Source organism: Mobula hypostoma, chromosome 27 (genome assembly GCF_963921235.1).
Source record: "Mobula hypostoma chromosome 27, sMobHyp1.1, whole genome shotgun sequence".
NCBI classification, from domain to species: Eukaryota; Metazoa; Chordata; class Chondrichthyes; order Myliobatiformes; family Myliobatidae; genus Mobula; species Mobula hypostoma.
The window spans coordinates 34,792,773-34,813,141 of NC_086123.1; the positions used below are offsets into that span (position 1 = coordinate 34,792,773).

General features: G+C 43.4%; 1 protein-coding gene across 1 annotated transcript in view; it reads left to right on the forward strand.

Annotated features, from left to right (window-relative positions):
- The window catches only part of gltpa (glycolipid transfer protein a), a 55,680-nt gene that overhangs the window by 13,681 nt on the left and 21,630 nt on the right, over positions 1–20,369 (forward strand). The window contains exon 2 of the mRNA XM_063034144.1: positions 18,820–18,878. Coding sequence (XP_062890214.1) covers positions 18,820–18,878 — 59 coding nt within the window. The remainder of the gene's footprint in view (positions 1–18,819; positions 18,879–20,369) is intronic.

Sequence of the window (20,369 nt, forward strand, 5' to 3'; positions counted from 1 at the left end):
TAAAATTGCTACTTTGAGGCCTGTTTTTTGTACATCAGGAGAAGGTGACCTGCTGGTGAATAACATCTTTCCCTCAGCAAGAGAATGAGGCAGGAGGTATCTCTGATGGGTGTTATGGTAATGTGTGTGGGTTCCATCTCCAGCCACAGTGAGTTTATTCAGTGAATGTTTTGAGCCATGTGGGGCAGTTTTCATTGTTTTTTGCCTGAGGTACCTGATCCTGCCTGGGTTCCTAGTCTCAATACTATTTGACTCTGAAGAAAGACGCCGCTCCCAATTTGTAGGGAACCCTTTTGTAAGGACCGTGTGTAATATGAACAACAGTGGGATTAGGATTGGGCTTATCCCTTGTGTAGAAGTTAGTATGTGGTAAAAGACTCCAAGTAAATCGAGTCTCAAATAGATATTGGGTCAGGCACAAGAACAAGTGGACAAATTGGGAGGGTGTGGTGAAGTGGAAACCCAGCACTTGCAGAAGAGAAACTTCAAAATCTGCTAATCACAATCTGTTTTAAATGTAGTGTATTCTTCATTCTGGTATATGGTAATGATGTTAGATGCTATAAACGAGTGCTTTTTATCCTGTACTAAACTAGTCTCCAACTTTAACTAGCTAGTTCTTCCAGATTTGTTGGGAGGATGGGTTCTCCAGGGAAGTCCATCACATAGATTGCAAACAGGAGACACGAGATATTGTAGATGCTGCAATGTGGGGCAAGAAATAACAAACTACTCAAACTCAGGCCAAGCAGCATCAGAATCCGAATCACACTTAACGTCACCTGCATATGTTGTGAAATTTGTTATGTGCTAACAGTACATTGCAATACAGAATAATAACTGTAAATTGCTGTAAATATATGTGTGAGTGTGTATATTTAACTTAAATTAAGATTCAGAGCAAGAAGCCTGCGAGTGAACGACTGTTTTCCGGATCAAGGGCAGTTTTTACTACTCAGGGTAAAGAGAGGCGAAACTGCGCATGACGTAAGCCAGTAGAGTGCGAAAGGTTTAAAAAGAAGACAGTCATATCCAGCAGGCAGCAGAGTGATAGGGCTTTGGCTCAACGGGATTAGGCAGTAATGGGACGAGGTGAGGTAGGTTTACTTGTGTTATTTGCAGACAGGAGGAAGTCTGTGTGTGAGGCCAGTTTTCCGTGCTCGGTGTCAGATGTGGGGGTTCCTGGAGTCTCCCAGCCTCCTGGACGGCCATATCTGCACCAGGTGTGTCGAGCTGCAGCTCCTAAAGGACTGAGTTAGAGAACTGGAGATGCAGCTCGATAACCTTCACCTGGTCAGGGAGAGCAAGGAGGTGATAGAAAGGAGTTAGGTCACACTGGGGCCACTGGAGACGGACAAGTGGGTCACAGTCAGGAGGGGGAAGGGGAAGAGTCAGGTACTAGAGAGTACCCCTGTGGCTGTACCCCTTGACAATAAGTACTCCTGTTTGAGTACTTTTGCGGGGGACAGCCTACCTGGGGAAGCGACAGTGGCTATGCCTCTGACACTGAGTCTGGCCCTGTGGCTCAGAAGGGTAGGGAAAGGAAGAGGGGAAGGCAGTGACGGGGACTTGATAGTTAGGGGGTCAGACAGGCGATTCTGTGGATGCAGGAAAGAAACTCTGATGGTAGTTTGCCTCCCAGATGCCAGGGTCCAAGATGTTTCGGATTGTGTCCAAGATATCTTGCAGTGGGAGGGAGAACAGCCAGAGGTCGTGGTACATGTTGGTACCAATGACATGGGTAGGAAAAGGCAAGAGGTCCTGAGAAAAGACTACAGGGCGTTGGGAAGGAAGTTGAGAAGCAGGACCGCAAAGGTAGTAATCTTGGGATTTCTGCCTGTGCCATGCGACAGTGAGTATAGGAATAGAATAAGGTGGAGGATAAATGCGTGGCTGAGGGATTGGAGCAGGGGGCAGGGATTCAGATTTCTGGATCATTGGGACCTCTTTTGGGGCAGGTGTGACCTGTACAAAAAGGACGGGTTGCACTTGAATCCCAGGGGACTAATATCCTGGCAGGGAGGTTTGCTAAGGCTACTGGGGAGAGTTTAAACTAGAATTGTTGGGGGGTGGGAACCGAACTGAAGAGACCGGGGAAGAGGAGGTTGACTCACAAATGGGAAAGCTTGTAGACAGTGCGAGAGAGAGGATAGCCAGATGATAGAGATGGAATGCGCTCAGATCGAAGGTTTGACATGTGCCTATTTTAACACAAGGAGTGTTGTGAACAAAGCGGATGAACTTAAGAGCGTGCATCAGTACTTGGAGATATGATGTGGCCATTACAGAGACTTGGATGGCTCAGGGACATGAATGGTTACTTCAAGTGCCGGGTTTTAGAGTTTTCAGAAAGGACAGGGAGGGAGACAAAAGAGGTGGGGGCGTGGCACTGTTGAACAGAGATAGTGTCACAGCTGAAGAAAAGGTGGACGTCATGGAATTATCTACGGAGTCTCTGTGGGTGGAGGTTAGGAACAGGAAGGGGTCAGTAACTTTACTGGGTATTTTTTATAGGCCACCCAATAGTAACAGGGATATCGAAGAGCAGATAAGGAAGCAGATCCTGGAAAGGTGTAATAATAAGAGTTGTCGTGATGGGAGATTTTAATTTCTCAAATATCGATTGGCATCTCCCCAGAGCAAGGGGTTTAGATGGGGTGGAGTTTGTTAGGTGTGTTCAGGAAGGTTTCTTGACACAATATGTAGATAAGTCTACAAGAGGAGAGGCTGTACTTGATCTGGTATTGGGAAATGAACCTGGTCAGGTGTCAGATCTCTCAGTGGGAGAGCATTTTGGAGACAGTGATCACAATTCTATCTCCTTTACAATAGCATTGGAGAGAGATAGGAACAGACAAGTTAGAAAAGTGTTTAATCGGAGCAAGGGGAATTTTGAGGCTAACAGGCAGGAAATTGGAAGCTTCAATTGGAAACAGGTGTTCTCAGGGAAATGTACAGAAGAAATGTGGCAAATGTTCAGGGGATATTTGTGTGGAGTTCTGCGTAGGTACGTTCCAATGAGACAGGGAAGTTATGGTAGGGTACAGGCACTGTGCTGTACAAAGGCTATAATAAATCTAGTCAAGAAAAGCTTACGAAAAGTTCAGAGAGCTAGGTAATGTTAGAGATCTATAAGATTATAAGGCTAACAGGAAGGAGCTTAAGAAGGAAATTAGGAGAGCCAGAAGGGGCCATGAGAAGGCCTTGGCGGGCAGGATTAAAGAAAACCGCAAGACATTCTACAAGCATGTGAAGAGCAAGAGGATAAGACGTGAAAGAATAGGAACTATCAAGTGTGACAGTGGGAAAGTGTGTATGGAACCGGAGGAAATAGCAGAGGTTTGTAGTGAATACTGAAGTATTCATTTGTGGAAAAGGATCTTGGTGATTGTAGTGATGACTTGCAGCAGACTGAAAAGCTTGAGCATGGAGATATTAAGAAAGGATGTGCTGGAGCTTTTTGAAAGCATCAAATTGGATCAGTCACCGGGACTGGATGAGATGTACCCCAGGCTACTGTGGGAGGTGAGGGAGGAGATTGCTGAGCCTCTGGCGATGATCTTTGCATCATCAAAGGCGACGGGAGAGGTTCTGGACGATTAAAGGTTTACTTATGTTGTTCCTTTATTCAAGAAAGGGTGTAGAGGTAGCTCAGGAAATTATAGACCAGTGAGTCTGACTTCAGTGGTTGGTAATTTAATAGAGAAGATCCTGAGAGGCAGGATTTATGAACACTTGGAGAGGTATAATATGATTAGGAATAGTCAGCATAGCTTCGTCAAGGGCAGGTCATGCTTACAAGCCTGATTGAATTTTTTTGAGGATGTGACTAAGCACGTTGATGAAGAAAGAGCAGTAGGTGTAGTGTATGTGGATTTCAGCAAGGCATTTGATAAGGTACCCCATGAGAAGCTTATTGAGAAAGTAAGGAGGCATGGGATCCAAGGGGACATTGCTTTGTGGATCCAGAACTGGCTTGCCCACAGAAGGCAAAGAGTGGTTGTAGACGGGTCATATTCTGCATGAAGGTCGGTGACCAGTGGTGTGCCTCAGGGATCTGTTCTGGGACCTTTACTCTTCGTGATTTTTATAAATGACCTGGATGAGGAAGTGGAAGGATGGGTTAGTAAGTTTGCTGGTGACAAAGGTTGGAGGTGTTGTGGATAGTGTGGAGGGCTGTCAGAGGTTACAGTGGGACATGGATAGGATGCAAAATTGGGCTGAGAAGTGGCAGATGGAGTTCAACCCAGATAAGTGTGAAGTGGTTCATTTTGGTAGGTCAAATATGATGGCAGAATATAGTATTAATGGTAAGACTCTTGGCAGTGTGGAGTATCAGAGGGATTTTGGGGTCTTGAGTCCATAGGACGCTCAAAGCAGCTGCGTAGGTTGACTCTGTAGTTAAGAAGGCATACGGTGTGTTGGCCTTCATCAATTGTAGAATTGAATTTAGGAGCCAAGAGGTAATGTTGCAGCTATATAGGACCCTGGTCAGACCCCACTTGGAGTACTGTGCTTAGTTCTGGTCACCTCACTACAGAAAGGATGTGGAAGCCATAGAAAGGGTGCAGAGGAGATTTACAAGGATGTTTCCTGGATTGGGGAGCATGCCTTATGAAAACAGGAAGAATGAACTTGGCCTTTTCTCCTTGGAGTGACGGAGGATGAGAGGTGACCTGACAGAGGTGTATAAGATGATGAGAGGCATTGATCGTGTGGATAGTCAGAGGCTTTTTCCCAGGGCTGAAATGGTTGCCACAGGAGGACACAGGTTTAAGGTGCTTGGGAGTAGGTACAGAGGAAATGTCAGGGGTAAGTTTTTTTACGCAGAGAGTGGTGAGTGTGTGGAATGGGCTGCCAGCAACGGTGGTGGAGGCGGATATGATAGGGTATTTTAGGAGACTTTTGGATAAGTACATGGAGCTTAGAAAAATAGAGGGCTATAGGTAAGCCTAGTAATTTCTAAGGTAGGGACATGCTCGGCACAACTTTGTGGGCTGAAGGGCCTGTATTGTATTGTAGGTTTTCTATGTTTCTAAGTGGTGCAGAAAGAAAAGAAAAATGGAAATGAGAAAGTAGTTCATGGGCTGATTGTCCATTCAGAAATTGGATGGTAGAGGGGAAGAAGCTGTTCCTGAATCGCAGAGTGTGTGTGTCTTCAGGCTCCTGTACTTCCTCCCTGATGGTAGCAATGAGAAGTGGGCATGACCTGTTTAGGTATTGGAAGAATTGATTATACTTTGGTGGGAGACCCTGCCTCAGCTCGAAGAGGGAAGATGGCTAGAACATGAAATACAAATTTTATATCAGTATCATACAAGATTTTACTGCCTTGCTGGAAATAGGAGTCATGTTCTGTTTGGGTATTGGGGGCTGTCTAAATTGATTTTCCCCTTATCCACGCCGATTGCAGTAGGGTTTGAATTCACCCAAGTGAAGTGTTGAGTCAGCCAACAGAAGCTGCTGGCTAACTGATCATGGGATGAAGTATAAAACTTTCCACATCAATCAATTATACCATCCCGTGTATCAGTAAGAGATGCCAGAGAATATTCAGGTGGACCTTTTCATCCCGCTTAGCAGCTGGGGTTACATGCTATTGACTTTCTAGAAATGTGAGACCTCACTTCACACAATGCACTATTGTTGTATATCTGTCAGCAGCAGCACTATACTTTAAAAAGGAGAATAACCCTTTTGTTGATCTAAATAAGGGCTACATTATTAACTACACTGGTTAGTGTGCATTTTGTTTTAAACTCCATTCTTCAGGAATTTATCTTTGTCAGGATGTAGAGGAAGGAGTGTAATTTTCCATAATTATGCTGGCAGAACATTTAAAATTGCACTGACCAACTTTTTTTAATTTGAGAAAATAGTTGGAAGGGTGAAACAGGAGCTGGTTGAAGGCCTTTATGTGTGTCCTTCATGTTGAGCCATACCAACAAATAAAAATTGATATTTTATTTATTAATCAGTCTCATTGAGTTGGTGCAGTTTTTAAATGGGCCTATCAAATGATGATAAATATTCTTGAGGCTTGCAAATACATATATTTAAAAAAAAAAACAAAATTGGAGTGGGGGAATGGGGAACAGTTACTTGGTGTGCATTGAGTCTCGAATCTTTAAGGTGCCAACAAGGTAGCTTTGGAAGTTGAACCATTACTGTTGGTGCTGCAGACTGCAGTTTGTCACACTAGCACATTAAGTTAATATTCTTCTTGGTTTGGCTGTAGATTAGGCACCAAATTAAAGTCTGATCAGCACAGCGATCATTTCTTCAGAAACTTTGGTATCGCAAGTTAGACAATTGAGTCAATTGTTCACATTTGGCAGGCTTGTTATTCTTGGATGGTGAGACAGCTGATTGTTTTCCTGTTGCTAAATTATGTACATACCGAATATGAACATAGTAGGCCATTTGGCCTGTCAAACTTAGTAAAGAACACAGATCAGCCATTGCGTCATTGAATGATGGACTATCGTTCAATAATGCAATGGCTGATCGGTCTGTAGACTCAGCTCCACCTTTCCTCATAACCTTTAATTTGTTTACTATGCAAGAATCTTTGTCTTAAATATATTCAATGAGGTACTTCCATGGGCAGAGAATTCCATAGATTTGCTGTGTTCTGGGAAAAGCAGTTTCTCCTCATCTCTGTGCTAAATCTACTCCCAAATCTTGAGCTATGTCCCCCTAGTTCTAGTTTCACTTATCACCTCCTACCTCTATCTTTCTTATCCCTTACATGATTTTGTTTCTATAAGATCCATGCTTATCCTTCCGAATTCCAGTGAGTATAGTCCACGATTTCTCCTCATAGGCTAACTCTCATCTCTGGAATAAACCTGGTGAATGAACCTCCTCTGCTCTGCCTCCAAAGCCAGTATCTCCCCTCACATAAGGACAGAACTGCACCCCCATCAATACCTTGTACAGTTGCAGCATAACCTCCCTGCTCTTAAATTCAATCCTTCTAGCAATGAAGGCCAACATCCCATTTGTCACCTTGACGACCTGTTGCACCTGCAACCCTTTTGCAATTTCTACACAAGCCCCAAGTCCCTCTGCCCAACAGCATGCTGCAATCTTCCACCATTTCAATAACCTGATTTCTTGGGTTTTTCCTTCCAAAGTGGATGAACGTACAATGGCCAGCATTGTTTTCCATCTGCCAGAGCCTCACCGGCTTGGTTGTCAGGTCTGCAGAGAGACAGAGATAGGCTGTGTATTGCGTTCTACGCTGAGTGTAGTCCATATTGGAGAAGCCAAACAGAGATTATGCAATCGCTTTGTTCAGTGCATCAGGGTGACCTGCCATTCATCATTCCAATCCCATTCTGTCCCGCCTGTTGTTTCTTGTGTTGTCTGAACAAAGTGAACGTAAGTTTCCAGAACAATATTTCGTAGTTTTTTAATGCCCTCAGGGGTTTTAACTTTGATTTCACCAGTTTCTGATTGCTAGCCTTTCCAGATCGTTGCCCTGCAACGTGAGCTTATTTTTGTCCTCTTTCCATCGATGCTGCCAGTTACCCGGTTATTTCCAGCATTTGTGGTGGTGTTGTGGTTAGTTGTGCAATTGCTTTACGGTGCCAGCAATCTCTGTCAATAATGAATTTGTATGTCAGCTTGGGCAGGATTTTCAGGCTGTTACTTCAAGGTGAAACCCACGTCATGAATGGCTATAATGCTTCACTCCCAGATGAGCTCAATGCCTTTTACACACGCTTTGAAAGGGAGAATAAAACTACACCGTTGTGAATCCCTGCAGCATCTGGTGATCCAGCGATCTCTGTCTTGGAGGCTGATATCAGAACAGCTTTCAAGGGGGTGAACCCTCGCATGGCATCCAGCTCTGATAGTGTACCTGGAAGGGCACTGAAAATTGGTGCCAACTAACTGACGGGAGTGTTGAAGGACATCTCCGATCTCTCACAGCTGCAGTCGGTAGTCCCCACCTGCTTTAAAAGGACGGCAGTCAGCTTCCATGCCCGAGAAGAGCAGTGTGGGCTGCCTGAGCGATTATCTCTCACATCTACTGTGATGAAGTGCTTTAAGAGGTTGGTCATGGCCAGAATCAACTCCTGCCTGTGCAAGGACCTATACCTGCTGCAATTTGCCTTTTGCCATAATAGATCTACGTTGGATGCGAACTCACTGGGTCTCCACTTGGTCTGAGATCACCTGGATAATATCAATACTTACTGTCAGTCTGCTTGGTTACTGCTCAGTGTTCGACACCACCATACACGCAGTAAAATCATCAAGCTCCAAAACCTGGTCCTCTGTACCTCCCTCTGCAACTGGATCCTTGACTTCCTCATCCGGAGACCACACAGTGTGGATAGGAAAAAATCTCGAGCACACCTCAAGGATGCGTGCTTAGCCCACTGCTCTACTCTCTCTACACTTCATGACTGCGTGGCCAGGCACAGCTCAAATGCCATCTATAAATATGCCAATGATGTGAATATTGTTGGCAGAATTTCAGCTGGTGATGACAAGGCATACAGGAGTGAGATAGATCAGCTGGTTGGATGGTATCGCAGCAACAACATTGCACTCAACACCAATGAGCCCAAGGAATTGATTGTAGACTTCGGGGAGGGGAAGTTGAGCAAACACACGCCAGTACTCATCGAGAGATCAGCAGTGGGCAGGGTGAGCAGTTTCAAGTTCCTGGGTGCTAACGTATCTGTCTGGGTCTAACGTATTAATGCGATTACAAAGCAGACACGACAGCGGCCATATTTCACCAGGAGTTTGAGGAGAATTGGTATGTCACCAAAGACTAGCAAGTTTCTATAGATTACTATGGAGAGCATTCTAACTGGTTGCATCACTGTCTATATGGAATGGCTCAGGAGTGGATAAAGCTGCAAAAGTTGTAAACTCAGCCAGCTCCAACATGGGCACAATCCTCCCCAGCATTGAGGACACCCTCACAAGGCGATGCCTTCAAAAGGCGGCCCCATGACGCTGCACAGACTAGTCCAGGTTCTTTCTCCATTTGCATAGCTTGACCTGCAAGTTATGCCTTGTGGCCCTGCATTTTGCAGTTTTATTCTCCTTTGCATTTTTAAAAATTCCATTTCGACTGTAAGACATCTACACTTCATCCTCGTATCAGCCCTGGCTTGCTTTGGCATGTTTCCCATGTCTTACCCATTCCTCTCATCTTCTCTGCAATGTGAGGCTGGCTTTTTCTATCGTTCTCAATTTTTTTTTCTGATTTCCTGTCTGTGATGGTGCTAATAATTTCCAATTTTGTGTTCTCCCCAGCAAAATGGAGTAAGAGATCTCTATTGATAACTGCAAAAACTCATTATATAATCCACAATTACAGTTTTAATTACCATGTTCTGTTATGTCGCTGTGCTGCAGTCAGTAATGTATTCACTGTCCCCTTCAGCTGTTTGTTTTTGCCTGCCTAAGCTTTTATTATTTTTGCTTCCCAACAAGAAAAAAAATTTACAAATCTCATGCCCGGCTCTTTAAAAATTGCTTTAAAGAAGGAGTTCCGACCCCATTGGTTAATGGTAGGAGTCCATGGCACAAAAGGGTTGGGAATCCCTGCTTTAAAGCTATTTGACATACTTTAGCTGTGACCTGTATTGGGATTATTTGACCTGAGGATGAATGCTGTTGCCAGATTTTGAAATTGATGCCATTGTATCTCTTAAATTTAAAACAACAAACAAGTTATAGTACTAATAATACCTGGCAAAGGATCATTCTCCTACTGTGATTATTAAATGATAAATTAATTTAATATCTGTAAATTGCCAACTTACAGCTTGGTTATACCGCTCCTCAACTTCTGCCCTTTAAGCTGCCTGGACTGTTATTTATTTATTTAAATTGCAGATGCAGAACAGGCTCATGGGGCAAAACGATAACCACCGTCCGGTAACCACCTATTGAACCCCAGCCTAGTCACAGGACAATTTACAATGACCAATTAACTTAATAACCGGTATGTGTTTGGACTGTGGGAGGAAACCAGAGCCCCAGGAGAAAACTCGCATGTTCACAGGCTGGATGTACAAATTCCTTATAGAATATGTCAGAATTGAACTCCCTACACTGCAATAGTAAAATACTACCATGGTGCCCTTTAAAGCAGAAGTACAAAAGTGTGCACTTGAGCTATTGCTTTGATGTGAATGTTGCATGGTAGTGAATTTCTGCAGTCTTTGCAGAAAGATTCAAGGTGGCGCTGGTAAAACAGTGACGTATTGCGGGCAGCTTACTAAATATACTTCTGATCTACTCTCACTGCGATCTGCAGCCTGTGATTTCCTTTTAAGTAACGTACTTTTGAACTGTCTTAATGAACTAGTGATTTCACGATCTTCTGAAGGACTGGATGGGCTTAACTCTCGGGCATGTAGTGGGCAAAGGTACATCACCATATCAAAAGAGGGAGGAGGGGACTATTCCAAGCCAGGCTAAAACACCGCAGCATGAAAGTTCCTCTACCCAGCACCTTGTTAGCAATTACAGATGCTGGAGAACAAGATTGAGGACCTTCAGGCAAGGTTACTGTATTGGAGGGAAATGAGGAATTGCTGCGCTCTATGTTTATAGAGACATGGCTCATTCTGTACATGCCAGATACATTGGTAAGATCCAAGGCTTCTTGATACACTGAATGGACCGGACTAATGAACACCTAATGATTAAGTGCTGACCATTCCACTTGCCAAGCAAGTTCTCCTCCGTGATCCTGATGGCAGTTTACATATTGCTAAAGGCTGACGTGAAGCAGTTTACATATCGCTAAAGGCTGACGTTAAGCAGGACTGGAGGTACTGTGTGCCTCCATCAGCAAACCAGAAGCAGAGCTACACTGACATCTTTCAAATCTTTGTTGGGGATTTCAATCAGGCTTGTTATCAACATATCACCTGCAGCATCAGGGGGCCAACACACTCAGCTATTGGGAATTAGGAATGCCATTTTGGGAAATCTGATCATTTGCTGCTCCTACCTGCATACAGGCAGAAGCTGAAGAGCAAGGCTCCAGAGATGAGGGCAACGAAAAGGTGTTCACAGGAAGCAGAGGATCTGGTACGGAATTGCTTGGAGTCGATGGGCTGGGCCGTGTTCAAGGACTCGGAGGATCTGAACTAATTTACCACAGTTGTCAGGGACTTTATAAAAACAGTCGTAGATAAGTGTGTCTCCACAAAATCATTCAGTTTTCCTCAACCAGAAGCCCTAGATGAACCATGAGATCCACAATCTGTTGAGGGCCAGATCAGAGACGTTCTGGCGACCATGTAAAATACAGAAGGTCCAGGTACGATCTCCAGAAAGACATCTCGTGTGTGAAGTGGCAATTCCAGATTAAAGTTGAATTGCTGGAGGGTGGTTGACAGCTGTGGCAGGGCTTGAGTGCTTTCACCTGCTGCAAAGTGAAACCAAGCGACGTGTGAGACAGCGAGGCTTTGTTCCCCGATGAGCTCAATGCCTTTTATGCTTGCTTTGACCACCAAAATATAAAGGCACTTTCACGAACTCCCAATGACCCTGAGGCCGACACGAGAGCATCCTTCAGGAGGGTGAACCCACAGAAAGAATCCGGCCCAGGCGAGATATCTAGCCTGTGCTGAACAACTGGCTGGAGTATTCACTGATGTCTTTAACCTCTCACTTCAGCAGAACCAGGTACCTAACTGCTTCAAGCAGGCTTCAGTGATACAGGTGCCTGAGAAGGAGCTGGTGAGCTACCTCAGTGGCTGCCATCCAGTAGCAGGTTGGTGATAAAACTCTTCGGCTGCTTCCTGTGTGAAGGCAGGAGGAGGGCAGCCTAGTGATCAGACTTCCCGAAATGCGGTCTCAGTGTGGAACGGGAGGGATGGTGGTGGTCAAGTGGTTGGTGCTCAGGGCTACAGCTGATAATTGGGCAAACAGACCTGATTTCCCGACACCCTGAGCCGATAGGCTGGTCCTGGACATTTCATAATTTACTGGCATAATTTACATATTGCTATTTAACTATTTATGGTTCTATTACTATTTATTATTTATGGTGCAACTGTAACGAAAGCCAATTTCCCCTAGGATCAATAAAGTATGACTATGACTATGATTGAAGTCCCTGACAATGATCTGAAAGGTGTTGGGCTAGGCTGTTCTTTGTTTGCTGCTTATTATAAGAAAGGTAGATTTATAGATTGCAGCCAGATCAGTGGATGATGCAAAAATATGAGGAAGGCAGAGTTAAAATATTGACAGGTTGAGTAAATGAATGAAAAGATGGCAAATAGGCTATAATATGGGTAAAGGATATTGTGCACAGGGTGGGGGGGGAGGCTAAGAAATTTTTGAAAAAACAGAATTCAGAAAACTGTAGTGCAGTGGACGTGGCAGGTTTGTTGGAGCGGCACAATATCACAGTGGTTGGCACAACACTACGGCACCAGCTATAAAATTGGGATTTCATTCCCGCAGCTGTCCGTAAGGAAATCTTACGTTCTCCACAATGGCACGGATTTCTTCTGGGCGCTCCAGTTTCCGTCCAAGTTCCAAAGACGTGCGGTTAGGGTTAGTGAGTTGTCGGCATGCTACATGGTGATACCTGCAGGCTGCCAGCACAATCCTTGCTGATTTGAAGCACATGGTGTATGGAAAAAGGAAAGGTATGTTGCTTCCGGACTTTCTTCGGTTAGTGGATGATTTCCCTCCACGCCTCTCTGACATAGTGGGGAACCGCGTACGAGGCAAGTTACAGCAGTGGTGCATGGACAGGTGACAAATAAAGCTAATCTTTAGCTATCTGTATTTCATGCAGAACTGCATCAGGTAGTTGGAAGGCTAATGGAATGTTTTTTTTATTTAAATGGTTGGCATGTAAAATGTCTGTTTACATTTGTGCAAGGCATCAGTGAAATCATATATAGTTTTAGTCCCTTAAGGAAAGATATACTATTGCAAACAAATCGGGTTGGGGGGGGCGCGGTTCACAAGGTTGATTTCTGGTATGGACGGATTGTCTTTAGGGAAAATTTAATATGTGGGGCTTTAGGAAAATGAAATTGAGCTTCTTAGGGGGTTGGGCAAAATAAATACTTGTGAAGGGGTAGTCTAGGGCTAGAGGTTATGGTCTTAAAATTTCTGAAGGGTATTGATAATGGCCGGGGTCACCCGTCTTGTAAAGGCACTGCTCAGAAGAAGGCAATGGCAGACTACTTCTGTAGAAAAATTTGCCAAGAACAATCATGGTCATGGAAGGACCATGATCACCTACGTCATACGACACGGCACATAATGATGATGATTGTCAAGGCTGCTGCATGTTTGCGGATTGTGATAAATGGAGTCTGTGAATATCTTGCGCACTAGAGCTCACTAGTTGTGGCAGGGAGATGTTTCATTGAAAATTATTGAAATGATTAAATGGATAGGGGAAAAAATAAACATTTCCTTGTTTAACTTTATATGCTGATGTGGAAGTCTGTTTGAAGTATCATCATTCTTCATAATAGCACCTAGTCTGTCTGAGAACATTGAAGTATTTCAGAGTATGTCAAACTTTCCAACTTTATGTAACATTGGATTTCCAACATCTGCACTTTTTATTTTTGGTTGAACTGTTTATATATCTACATTGGAATTGATCGTTTGTGCTGCAGATCATTCATTTAAGATATCGGCTCAGATCTTCCCTCTGTTAGCGTTGTCTGATCAGATTGTCCAACACCTCACCATCTTGCAACACATGCTTTGTCTGTTGGGCACTGGGAGAGGAATTGTTGGGGTGTTAGGTCGAGAACCTACATCTGTATCTGATGTGCCAGTCCGATACAGGGTCTAGACACAAAACGTTGACAATTCCTCTCCCCCGCAGAAGCTGCTCGACCGCTGAGTTCCTTCAGCAGATGCTTCAGATTCCAGCATCTGTGGTCTGTTATCCAGGCCTGATTGCCCCATTTCTCTGTTTGACCTGGTGACCACTATAATTTATCCCCGTGACAACCATGGCTTAGTGTGTTTATGGATACTCTCTTTCCCCTCTTCCACCCCATCTTCTCTGTAGCTTAAAAACTAACCTGTTTTTCTTTCTTTTTAACCAATTCCAGTGCTGTACAATTTGCCAATTTTATTTTTTCAATCCATAGATTCTGCTTGACCTGCTGTTTCCTGCACTTCTTGCTTTTGTTTGAGCTTCCTAATTTTGGTCTGGGAAAACTATATGGACATGAATATCCAAATCCAAGTAGAGCTCTGTACACTTTGTTAATGTTGCCTCATGTACAGTTCATTAAAACTTTGTACAATCTCCAGAAAATGAATTATTTAGTTCCAGTAATTCAACCATAGCAACTTGAGTTAAGATATAATTAGTTTCTATTATTGATGATTTCTGTGTGTGCTGAAATTTCTATTCCATTTTTGGTGTTTAATTTTTATTGATGCAATTAGTAACTAACTACTTGATCTCTCAATATATTTTGATCTAAGAACTAGATCAATTTCTGCAAAAATTGATCTGCATTAAATTGTTTCAATAACCATAAGACATAGGCCATCTGGCCCATTGAGTCTGCTCCACCAATCAATCATGGCTGATCCTTTTTTTTCCTCCTCAACCCCCATTTCTGGCCTGCTCCCTGTAACCTTTGATGCCATGTCCAATCAAGAAAATATCAATCTCTACCTTTAAATGCACCCAACGACCTGGCCTCCACAGCTGCATGTGGCTACAAATTCACCATCCTTTGGCTAAAGAAATTTCTCCGCATCTCGGTTTTGAATGGACACCCATCTATCCTGAGGCTGTGCCCTCTTGTCCTAGCTTCTCCCACCATGGGAGACAACCTTTCCATATCTACTCTGTCTAGGCCTTTCAACATTCGAAAGGTTTCAATGAGATCCCTCCTCATCCTTCTGAATTCCAGTGAGTACAGACCCAAAGCCATCAAATGTTCCTCGTATGATAATCCTTTCATTCCTGGAATCATCTTTGTGAACCTCCTCTGTACCCTCTCCAATGCCAGCACATCTTTTCTAAGATGAGGGGCCCGAAACTGTTCACAATACTCAAGATGAGGCCTCACCAGTGCCTTATAAAGCCTCAACATCACATCCTTGCTCTTATACTCTTGCTAACATGGCATTTACCTTCCTCACCACCGTCTCAGCCTGCAAGTTAACTTCAGGGTGTTCTGCACAAGGACTGCCAAGTCAAGATTTTTGGATCCCCATTGAGAAGATAGTCCGCACAATTATTTCTACTACCAAAGTGCATGACCATGCATTTTCCAACTTGCATCCTTAACTTCACTCTCATATAAACATGTGCTTTTGTAAGCTGTGCTCCCAAGTTTTCTGATCTGTGATAATGCTAAATCTGCTGTTGCTCACTGAAGTAGTGTCCCAAATGATATTTGTAGTACAAAGCTACAGTGACGATTCATAACATATTTCACTTTTTTGCAGCAAACCTCAAATCCTTTTCAAAAGCAAAATGAGTTCACCATAATTTCTATTGAAAAGGCCTTGATTGCCTTCTTACTGTACTGCATTATATCTTGACATAACTGACAACTTGGTTAAGGGTGGGTGAGATGTGTTATGGCATGTAAGATCTCACAAGGACCACTTGGATTGCATGACTTGTTTTGTGGGTCATTCTCTCTTCTCACTGCTGCCATCAGGAAGAAGGTACAGGATTGCTACCTGTGCCACGTGCCAGTGAGGGTAAGAATAGGATGCTCTGGTGGATGAACACACGGCTGAGGAACTGGTGTAGGGGGCAGGGTTTCAGATTTCAGGATCATTGGGACCTCTTCTGGGGCAGGTGGGACCTGTACAAGAGAGACGGGTTACACCTGAACTACAAGGGGACCAATATCCTTGCAAGGAGGTTTGTTAGTGCTATTGGGGAGGGTTTAAACTAGATTTGCAGGGGGATGGGAACCAGAGTGCCAGAGCAGATAGTGGAGCATGGGTGAAAATAAATGATGTTAAAAGTTCATGCAAAGTTAAAAATTAAAGGGGTGTGTGTGGTGGTAATAATCTTCTGAGGTGTGTCTATTTCAATGCATGGAATATTGTGGGGAAGGCTGATAAGCTGAGGGCGTGGATTGACACATGGAATTACGACATTATAGTCATTAGTGAAATTTGGCTGCAGGAGGGGCAGGACTGGCAGCTTAATGTCCCAGGGTTCTGATGTTTCAGATGTGATAGAGGCAGAGGAATGAAGGGAGGTGGGGTGAGGTGGCATTGCTAGTCAGGGAAAATGTTAACAGCAGTGCTCAGGCAGGACAGGTTAAAGGACTTGTCTACTGAAGCTATATGGGTGGAGCTGAGAAACAGGAAAGGTGTGAACACATTAATGGGGTTGTATTATAGACCATCCAATAGTCAGCGAGAATTGGAGGAGCAAATCTGCAGAGAGATAGCAGACAACTACAGGAAACATAAAGTTGTGATAGTAGGGGATTTTAATTTTCCACATATTGATTGGGACTCCCATACTGTTAAAGGTCTAGACGGGTTAGAGTTTGTGAAATGTGTTCAGGAAAGTTTTCTAAATCAATATGTAGAGGTACCAACTAGAGAGGATGCAATATTAGATCTCCTATGAGGAAACAAGTTAGGACAGGTGATGGAAGTGTGTGTAGGGGAACAGTTTGGTTCCAGTGATCATAACATTAGTTTGAACTTGATCATGGATAAAGATAGATCTGGTCCTGGGGTTGAGGTTCTAAACTGGAAAAAGGCCAAATTTGAAGAAATGAGAAAGGATCTAAAAAGTGTGGATTTCTCTGGCAAGGATGTGATTGGTAAGTGGGAGGCTTTCAACGCAGAAATTTTGAGAGTGCAGAGTTTGCATGTTCCTGGCAGGATTAAAGGCAAAGTGAATAAGAATAAGGAACCTTGGTTCTTAAGGGATATTGGAACTCTGATAAAGAAGAAGAGAGCGATGCATGACATGTATAGGAAATGGAGCAAATAAGGTGCTTGAGGAGTATAAAAAGTGCAAAAAAATACTTAAGAAAGAAATCAGGAGGGCTAAAAGAAGACATGAGGTTGCTTTGGCAGTCAAGGTGAAGGATAATCCCAAGAGCTTCTACAAGTATATTAAGAGCAAAAGGATAGTAAGGGATAAAATTGGTCCTCTTGAAGATCAGAGTGGTCGGCTATGTATGGAACCAAAAGAAATGGGGGAGATATTAAATGGGTTTTTTGCGTCTGTATTTACTAAGGAAACTAGCATGGAGTCAATGGAAATAAGGGAAACGAGTAGTGAGGTCATGGAACCTATATAGATTGAAGAGGAGGAGGTGCTTGCTTTCTTGAGGCAAATCAGAGTAGATAAATCCCCAGGACTTGACGGTATTCCCTCGGACCTTGAAGGAGACTAGTGTTGAAATTGCAGGGGCCCTGGCAGATATATTTAAAATGTTGGTATCTACGGATGAGGTGTCAGAGGATTGGAGGATAGCTCATGTTGTTAGTCACAAGGACTAGGCAGAAAAATGGTTTGGCACAGCCAAGAAGGGCCAAAAGGCCTGTTTCTGTGCTGTAGTGTTCTATGGTTCTAAGCCTCAGCACTTGCTCCCCAGGTTCAGGAACGGTTATTATCCCTCAACCATCAGGCTCTTGAACCAGCATGGATAACTTCATTCAACTTGTTCCATCACTAATCTGTTCCCACAACCTGTAGTCACACTTTCAAGGACTCTTCATCTCATGTTCTCTATTGCTTATTTAGTTATTTATTTTTTCTCTTTTTGTATTTGCCCAGTTTGTTGTGTTTTGCACATTGGTTATTCATTAGTCTGTCCTGTTCGGTGTGGTCTTTGATTCTATTTTGGTTGTTGGAATTACTGAGTGTGCTCACAAGAAAACGAATCTCAGGGTTGTATATGGTGACATTTATGTACTTTGATAATATATTTACTTAGATATTTAGTAGCTCTGCCTTTAAAATGAATTGTTTAAGAAACTGAGGAGGCAATTAGACTGCCTTAGTTAAATATGTAAGCATCCAGCACCAGATTTAATTAATGGTATTACGGATGAAGTACATGGTAAAATATTAAAGTCCATTGGAAAATGTTTGAAACTGCAGTACCACAGTGGCCACTTTTTCGGTACAGGAGGGGAACCCAGTGTGGTCTTCTGCTGCTGTAGTGGATCCACTTCAAGGTCCAACATGCTTTGCATTCAGAGAGGCTCTTCGGCACACATTGTTGTAACGTCGTTATTTGAGTTACTGTCGCCTTTCTGTCAGCTTGAACCAGTCTGGCCATTCTCCTCTCTCATTAATAAGACATTTTCACCCACAGAACTGCCGCTCACTGGATGTTTTTTTTTTGTTTTTCACACTATTCTCTGTAAACTCTAGAGACTATATGCGTGAAAATCCCAGGAGATCAGCAGTTTCTGAGATTCTGAAACCTGTATTCATTCCACAGTCAATGTCCCTTAGATCACATTTCTTCCCCATTCTGATGTTTGGCATGAACAACAACTGAACCTCTTGACCATGCCTGCATGCTTCTATGTACTGAGTTGCTGCCACATGATTGGCTGATTGGATATTTGCATTGCCGAGCAGAAGTGCAGGTGTATTTAAAAAGCGGACACAGAGTGTCCAAGGAACCCAGAAATAGTTGTTCTCAAATCTTTATTTTCCCTTATGTTCCAAATGTTAGCATTTAGACTGCTAGCATTTGCAGTCAGGGGTTTGCAGTTCATATTCTTTGTCAGATTTGATCGAGAAGCAGAATTGCCTGATTTATAATGTTATTATACTGTTTGATAATCAGTTTCCTGTTTAAAATTTGTTTTTAGATTGCCTTGGCACCACAGTGTTTTCACCGATCAAAGCAGATCTAATGGGCAACATCAATGTAAGTTGTGGCAGTCTTCTGATTATGTAATGCTTTTTGTTTTATTCTTCTGGTGGATTGTGACATTTGCTGAGGTTGTTGCACATCTTCAATTTAATGGCTTCCACCCATGGGAATTTACCAATCATTATTCAGTAATCATTGCTGTTCCCTCATGTACCGTTCTGATGTGATCTTCATATTTACCGAACTTCACGTGTAAGAAGTGACCCATCAATGAAATGATGGCTTTTATCATTGAAGTCTGTCCTATCAAGAGTGGTGCTTTCAAGAAAAACAGCATTTATTGGGAGTAAGTTAATGATAGAATTAGAACCATATCTTGGCTACATTTAACCCCATGGAGTGAGAGGGATTCTAGTTGTGAAAGAAATTTGCTATGAGGGCAAGCTCAGTTTGTGCTTCGAAATGTTGCAATCATCAAATGAGGGAGATCAATCCACTCCGCCATTTCATCATGGTTGATCCCAGATCCCCCTCAACCCCATACACCTGCCCTCTCACCGTATCCTTTAATTCCTTGACCAATCAGGAATCGATCAACTTCCCACTTTAAATATCCCCACAGTCTTGGCCTCCACCAGAGCATTCCACAGATACACCACTCTTTGGCTAAAAAAAAAATCCTCCTTACTTCTGTTCTACAGGTCACCCCTTATTGTTGAGGCTGTGCCCTCTAGTTCTGGATACCCCCACCAGAGGAAACATCCTTTCCATATCCACCTTATCTAGTCCTTTCTAGATTTGGTAGGTTCCAATAAAAGCCTCATGCATTCTTCTAAACTCCAGTGAGTACAGGCCCAAATCTGCCAGTGCTCTTCATATATTACCCACTTCATTCTCAGAATCATCCTCGTGAATCTCTCTGGACTCTCTCCAATGACAATACATCCTTTCTGAGATAAGGGGCCCAGAACTGTTGACAATACTCCAAGTACGACCTGACTAGTGTCTTAAGTCCTGCTGCAATCACATTACTTCCTCAGCACCACCTGCCCCCTACCTATCTTCGTATCATCCGCAAACTTTGCCTCAAAGCCATCAACTCTACTATCTAAATCATTGGCAAGCAGTGTAAGAGGTAGTGGTCCTGAAGAACACCACTAGTCACTGGCAGCCAACCAGGAAAGACCCCCTTTATTCCCACTTGCTGCCTCCTTCCTGTCAGCCATTCCTCTAGCCATGCCAGTATCTTTCCTGAAATACGATAGGATTTTATCTTGTCAAGCAGCCTCATGTGAGGCACCTTATCAAATGCCTTCTGAAAATCCAAGTAAGTGACATCCACTACCTCTGCTTTGTCCACCCTGCTTGTTACTCTGCAGACAGTTTGCTACCTTAAACTGTAGCAATAGTGGGCCTTCTGTTAATTCCTCTCCTCCTCAGTAAACAGCTGACTAATTTGATTATTTGCTCTTTCCTTGTTCCATGTCATAAACAGATTGTAGCCTGGAGAGCCTAGATGACATGCAAGCACAGCCTCATTATAGT